Genomic DNA, 7,795 nt, shown 5'->3' with positions numbered 1-7,795 from the left:
CCCGCTGAGAGGAGATTGGCATTTTCGTCCATACAAAGCTTCGAAAGGGGCAATCGGGATACTGGAATGATAGCTATTGTTGTACGAGAATTCTATCAATGGTAAATGTACATCCCAGTTACCACAAAAGTCGATGACACAAGAACGGAGCATGTCCTCTAGGGTTTGAATAGTGCACTCGGTCTGCCCATCCGTCTGAGGATGAAAGACCATGCTAAAATTTAAGTGTTAACCCAGAGCGGACTGAAATGTTTTTCAAAGACGTGAAGTAAAGCGGCCATCGCGGTCAGAGATTATGTCTAAAGGTACGCCATGACGAAATATAATCTCCTCGGTATAGATCCTAGCAAGTTTCTCCACCTTGTAATCTTCACGAATAGGAAGAAAGTGGGCTGATTTAGTTAAACGGTCGATGATCACCCAAATACTCTCATGACCGGCAGGTGTACGGGGTAACTAAGTAATAAGGTCCATAGCAAGACTATCCCACTTCCAAACGGGAACTTTAGGTTGCTCTAAAAGTCCGGAGGGACGCTGATGTTCAGCTTTCACCTTCAGATAGGTGAGGCATTTAGAAACATACACAGCAATATCCCTCTTCATTGCATGCCACCAATAAGTCATACGCAGATCCTGATACATCTTGTCGGCGCCTAGGTGAATAGAATAACGAGATTTGTGAGCCTCATTCATGATGAGCTCACAGAGGTTATCGCGATCTGGCACCCAGATGCGATTAAGATAGTACTGATGACCATCAGATTTGGTTTCGAGCTGGTTGACGTTAGCACCAAGAACTTTAACAGATAGACTTCCTTCATTAATAGACGAATACTGAGCTTCGCGAATACAAGCATGCAAATCACTAGATATACGTAAAGCCTTGACATGAGTCTTACAACTAAGGGCGTCGGCCACTACGTTCGCCTTACCAGGATGGTAGCGAATTTAGCAGTCGTAGTCGTTAAGCAATTCCACCCAACGCCTCTATCGCATGTTTAGTTCTTTCTGGTAAAAGATATGTTGAAGGCTCCAATGGTCGGTGAAGACCACACACTTAGTACCATAAAGGTAGTGTCGCCAGATCTTTAACGCAAAAACAACCGCACCAAGCTCCAGATCGTGAGTAGTGTAGTTTTTCTCATGTACTTTAAGTTGACGAGAAGCATAAGCAATGACCTTGTCCCGCTGCATGAGCACACAACCCAATCCACGGTTCGAGGCGTCGCAATACACGACGAAATCGTCATTTCCATCAGGTAGAGTTAAGATAGGAGCATTACACAAAAGGTTCTTAAGAGTCAGGAAGGACTTCTCTTGTTCGGGACCCCAAACAAAAGGCTTCTCTTTCTGGGTTAAAGTTGTAAGAGGAACAATGATTTTAGAGAAATTTGTGATGAACCGGCGGTAATAACCCGCCAATCCTAGAAAAGAACGAATTTCAGACACAGATTTAGGCGTACACCAATTCTTCACTGCCTCGATTTTAGATGGGTCAACATGAATACCCTGCCTACTAACAATATGACCAAGAAACTGCACTTCATCACTCCAGAACTCACATTTAGAAAACTTAGCATATAGGCGTTCACCACGTAGAAGTTCAAGCATAAGACGTAGATGGCGAGCATGATCAGCTTTAGACTTAGAATAAATAAGAATATCATCAATAAATACTATAACAAAACGACCCAAATAGGGTTTACAAACACGGTTCATAAGGTCCATGAACACCGCAGGTGCGTTGGTCAAGCCAAAAGGCATGACTACGAACTCGTAGTGCCCATATCGAGTACGAAACGCAGTTTTAGGAATATCATCTTCGAGGACACGTAGTTGATGATATCCAGAACATAGGTCAATCTTTGAGAAACACGACGCGCCTTGTAGTTGGTCATACAAATCATCAATACGGGGCAACGGGTAACGATTTTTAATAGTAAGTTTATTAAGCTCACGGTAGTCGATACACATACGAAACGAACCATCCTTCTTCTTGACAAATAATACGGGAGCACCCCACGGGGAGGTACTTGGATGAATAAAACCTTTATCGAGCAGTTCCTATAGCTGGCTGGATAACTCTTGCATCTCGGAAAGTGCAAGACGGTAAGGAGCCCTGGCGACGGGAGTCGCACCAGGTACGAGATCGATACGAAAGTCAACAGCTCTGGGAGGAGGAAGACCAGGTAGATCCTCAGGAAAGACATCAGGAAAATCATACACAACTGGAACTTCGTTTATGTCCTTCCCCTTGCCCTTTTGTTCCACCACGTGGGCCAAGAAGGCAGGGTTCTGTTTACGTAAATTTCGGCTCGCTTGTGTGCATGACATCAGCCTTAGTCCTTTCAAAGGTCGATCCCCATAAACATGTAAAAGATCACCAGATGGAAGAGGGAGACGGACAAGCTTTTCGTGACACACAATTTCGGCATGGTTCTTACGCAACCAATCCATGTCGATGATAACATCAAAACTAGCCAAACGCATGGGTATAAGATCAATAGAGAATACGTGATCGTTAAGATTCAAGGAACAATCACGCATGATAGAATTTACAAGAATCGACTTACCATTGGCGACCTCAACAGAGAACGGTTTAGGTAACTTAGAGCGTGTACAATTTATCAAAGACTCGAATTCCCCGGACACAAAACTCTTATCGGCACCACTATCAAATAGAATCGAAGCATAGAGATTATTAATGAGAAATATACCATTCACCACGTCATTGTTGTTGCGAGCCTGATTAGCATTGAGGTTAAATGCTCGTCCACGAGCGGCTGCTTGTTGATCTTGGTTCAGCTGGGGGCAACGATGGCGAAGATGAGTAGTATCCCCACACTGAAAGCATGCACGAACTGCATTGATCGACCCTGGGTTCTGCAGAGGAGGAGCTGGAAGAGTTGCTTGAGCTGGTGGAGCAGGAGCTTGCTGAGCTTGAGGAGCAGGATTAGCTTGACGACAGTAGGGAGCCGTGTGACCATAACGATTACAGTTGTGCACAATCGGCATGCAAAAGTAGCAGGATGATGAAAGTTGCATGTCGCACACTTGGGATAAGACCCAGTGTATTGCTTCTTCGCCTCAGGAGCAGCAGGGTTAGCAGCAGCAGGAGTAGGAGCAGGTTTCGCTGCAGGGTCAGCAGGAGTAATAGCATTATATCCCGAGCCCTGAGCTTTCCGTTTCTTGTTCTTGCTGCCACTTGGCTGCTGAGTGACTTGATTTGCAGATTTTGGAGGGGTAGGGGTAGCAAACTTCTTGTCACACACACGATTGTTGTTTAGACTAGATGCAAGACGCTAGACTTCCTCAATAGTTCCTAGCTGAGCTGCTTCGATGGAATCACGCATAGCAGGAGGCAGACCATTGATATACTTAGTTATCATCCGCTTAGGAGTCGAAACCAAGGGAGGGACGATAAAACTTAGCTGCTTGAACCGGGTAGTATACGCCATGTTGTCATCACTAATTTGCTTTAAGTGCCAAAATTCTTCTTCGAGCTTGAGCTGCTCATGGAGAGGGCAGAATTCAAGCATCATCAATTCACGCACCTCAGCCCATGGAAGAGCATACGCTGCTTCATTTGTACAGATGTTCCTTTCATTAGCCCACCATTCCAAAGCCCTACCTTGAAACACTCCAGTAGCACTCCTGGTTTTCAAATGTTCGGGGCATTCACTGTTAATAAAAGTGACCTCTATGCGATCAAACCATTCAAGCATAGCTGTCACCCCTTCACTGGCCGTAAATGGATTGGGGTTGCAGGAGACGAAGTGTTTGTAGTTGAACTTGGTAGTAGTCGGCTTCTCCGTTTTGGAATCTACAGAGGATGGAGGAGTGGTAGATCCTTGGAGCTCAGAAACGATCTTTGGCACGACCCGAGCAATCGGGTCGGCCATGAATGACATCATCTTTTTCTGGGACTTCTCCCTTGATTTCCTTAGGTTGTCAGAGAGTCTTCGAGCAGACATCTAAAGTTCCAACATAAGGATCGTATAAGTCTAGGTTACGAAGTCCCATGATAAAGATTCATTCACGATAGATTAAAGGATCAAGATACGAGATAGACTAACACCACAAAACGCACGACCTTCACATGGCATGTTGCACGAAGTTTGGTCAACGTGTCAGAAATGCTTATATATAGGAAGTACCAGCAGCGTATCCACCACGCTTCGGGCACATCGCCTCTGCCTCGTACTCGGTGTCATATTACGTGTCGCAACTCAAACACAACCATACACATCATCATTATCACATATAGACTACCCAGATAGATCCTCATAGACTACTCAATCATAGTTTACTCAATAGGCTGTTATTAATTCCACCAACTAGCTCAATAGATTATCACGGGTTAACATAGACTGTCATAGATTAACATAGAGTATCATAGATTATCATAGATTGACATAGATTATCATAGATTGACATAGTTTACACGTAGATTTCTCATAGATTAAATGCTAAGCTGTAGAGTTCACATAGATTGCATAGATTTCTCATAGATTACATAGAATTTCCATAGATTTCATAGACATTCTGTAGATTACATAGACTGTCCACACTGGTCTGCAAACACTAATCTCGTATGGCACTTGGTACGAAAGTTGGTAACATGCCGGAAGCTCTTATATATAGGAAGTACCAGCGGCGTATCCACCATGCTTCAGACACACCACTTTTGTCTCGTACTTCCATGTCATCTTAGTGTTTTATACCCTCAACAACACATCATATCACAATAGTCAATCAAGATTACCACATAGATTACATATGGAATAAGGCTTCATATATTTAGTTTGATCTGAGATTAGAATTAACGTTTTAGGTTGCGGACAACGTGCAAATTTGTGTAAAAGCATTTCAAAACATACGAAGAGTCATGTTTAAAACCACATAAATACAACCACCTTCAAGAAATCGAGATAACATAAAAGCAAGATAGGCTTATAAAACATAGGATTGTTCCGGGTAGAGGAACGACGACTAACCAAAGTGATTTGAACCCCTTTCGAATTGAGGTATCGTGCCTTGACTTACTTAGACAAATACATCATCGATGTTAGGCCTACGATATTCGTCCTTTTGGTCATTTCACGTACCCAATTGATTGGTAGTCACGAGACCTTGGCGAGATATAAAATCATCAAGGAGTGGGACTAGTTATCAAGGTCTGAGTTTCACCTATAACTTGACAACATCGTACCCTAAATAGTGTTGGTACTTATCCGTAGACAAGACCTACTAGAATAATGTGGAGATTTCCCATCCCAAGGTTCGGATGTCACTCCTATCCTGTGGCCAAATCTCGTGCAAAATATAAACACCGTGTAGCAGTGTTTTCATAGTATAAAGTGTACATTGTATCAGCCTTAGGAAAGGCATGTAAGTTCAATAGGAACATGTGCTGCTAGGAAGCAGATACGGTAGAATTCATAAGTCTTAAACAACAAATAAGAATCAAGTTCCTAGAACTATAGACTAGGGCAAGTTATTCCTACTTATCCTAATTCCCTATAGTTATGGCTCTGATACCAATCTGTCACACCCCAACCGATGGCTGAAACATCGGGGTGCGAGCACTAGGCGTTCAGATTGCTCATGAGATTTCCATAACACTATTGTGACAATAGAGATTAATTGATTTCATGCATAAATTTGTCTAAATCAAAATCCAACATCAGACATCGAGTACAAAACATAACAAAGATCGTTCAAATTGTTCAAAAGTTTCTAAGTTCACTAGGCGACGTTTCTAGGCATTTCCCTAGCTTGATTTCCATGATCCATCTCAACCTATCAACCTGCAACATGTATTAAAATATCAATAGAAAAGTATTGGAGAGTATACAAGTTTGATAATAGAATAATAGATTAAAACAACTCATATCCACAGTGTAAGTAATAAAAAGAGTTTCAGTCGTGCTAGTGTCGCAGTCCACGTAGTGATAGCCCAAGAATCCTGATGCTTTAGTGTTTACCCAAGACTCAAGGTAAACTAGAATCCTGCTAACAATACCCCCGAAGAATAATAGGAGAGGTGCACCCCCTATAGCGCTACTATTGTTAAGGCGGAACTAAACACGCTGGATTAAACATCACATAACACAAATAGAATACTAGAATGCACAAGTTTCCACAAACACATAGGATAGAGTTTAGATTGCCAAAAACTATATAGTTTAATAGAATACATGCTACACCCCAAAAGTTTAAACTGTTATTGGATCAAAGGGAGCTCTTTTAGAGTTAGCCTGATTAGATTACAATAGGATAAGAGCCGGGTAAAATAACGAGATTTCACAAGTTTTGGAACAGTCACTGGATCGAATGGCTGTCCGATCGGATGGCCAGTCGGTCTTGTGACATATCCGGGTGAGAGGACAGATGGTTGCCCGATCGTACGGCCATCTGATCAGGTTGCCACTTGAGTGAGCTTTATAACAGAAGAGACTAGGTGGCTGTCCGATCGGACGGTAATCCGATCGGATTGCCACTTGGTCCGAGTGCAGATAACCTGGTCGTTCCAATCGGATGGCTGTCCGATCGAGTTGCCATTCGATCAGACTTCCAAGTTTTTATAGTTTACCAATGTTGCAAAAATTCTAAGTTTGAAAATTAATGGTGACGTCACGGTACAGACTGAGGCAACAGTAGCTTATCATTTCACAGACATTCTGATCGGTCGGGAATCACCCCAGTCCGACCCGTTTGTCTGTTAGTGACGGGTTTATACCAGAATCCATCCCGTGATCGTCTTAATCAGTGAACAATCCGTCCCTAAACCAACTCTAGACCACCGACCAAGTCTACAGTCTGTTCAGTCCCGTTTATCACCGAAGTAAATCGAAAGTTTGAAGAAAAGATGAAGAATAACCCAAATTTTATATGGAAAGTATAGATTTAGCTTAGATTTAATGTAAAACGCATGAAATACCTTACATCCGAGCTAGATCTTGCTTAGAATGACATTACATGGCAGTTTGTACAAACCAGCATGATGACATCACCCCCAAGAACTCAGATCTGAGAGATTTCATGGTGAAAAGTGTGATTTCAAGTGAGAATCACGTAAAGGATGACGTTTAGAGTAAGAAAGTACAAGGATCTAGCCTGAAACGTACCGAAATCAGCAAGAAAATGAAGAAAATGAGGAGATAGAGGGTCTGGTCGAGCAGAGCTGTCACATCACTGAAAAAGGTGATGTGACAGGTCTATTTATAGTATGAGGGAGAAGAGGAGGGAAGGTGGGCTTGGTTCGAGTGACTGTCCAATCGGACTGCTGTTCGATCGAGTGGTCATCCGATAGGGTGACAATCCGATCGGATGGTAGTCCGATCGGATAGCACCCTGGCCTGCCCGACCTTTCCGTTTTCCAGACTTTGATTGCTTTGTGAGTTAGGTTTAGCATTGCGTTTTATTCGAGTAATAGAATAACTAGATTATCATATGCCCATCAAAAGTTTACAAGATTCAATAGATTCCGCCAGTGACAAGGCTCCAGTCTCTTGTTCAACCAAGAATCAAGTTTCACGAGTCTAAGGAGTCAAGCACCAATTAGATTTAGGCATTCCAACATAGATTTAGACATTCCAGCACATAAAATTAGACATTCCAAGCTCTGTGATTTAGACAATCCAAGCATATAGACATTTAGGATTTCTAATCATATAGAATTTAGGCAATCCCACATATAGATATTCCCACATTCAGGCATTCCAACATTAGGCATTCCAGATTGTAGGATCGGGCAATTGATCTAAACGAGTCGATCAGAAGAGTTCTAGAC

At 42.6% G+C, this 7,795-nt stretch overlaps 1 protein-coding gene across 1 annotated transcript; it reads right to left on the bottom strand.

Moving 5' to 3' along the window:
• Positions 1–2,064: 2,064 nt before the first annotated feature.
• LOC110869836 lies at positions 2,065–3,015 on the bottom strand. Its single transcript, XM_022119050.1, has one exon. It carries the CDS (start codon positions 3,013–3,015, stop codon positions 2,065–2,067), a length of 951 nt encoding a protein of 316 aa, XP_021974742.1.
• Between the last annotated feature and the right edge of the window lie 4,780 nt (positions 3,016–7,795).

The sequence above is a fragment of the Helianthus annuus genome, chromosome 13 (assembly GCF_002127325.2).
Source record: "Helianthus annuus cultivar XRQ/B chromosome 13, HanXRQr2.0-SUNRISE, whole genome shotgun sequence".
NCBI lineage: Eukaryota > Viridiplantae > Streptophyta > Magnoliopsida > Asterales > Asteraceae > Helianthus > Helianthus annuus.
This window is presented reverse-complemented; position numbering and strand designations above follow the sequence as displayed.

Bases quoted from the DNA above. Each gene is read 5' to 3' on its own strand.
- LOC110869836 (XM_022119050.1), bottom strand. From the start codon at position 3,015: ATGCCGATTGTGCACAACTGTAATCGTTATGGTCACACGGCTCCCTAC.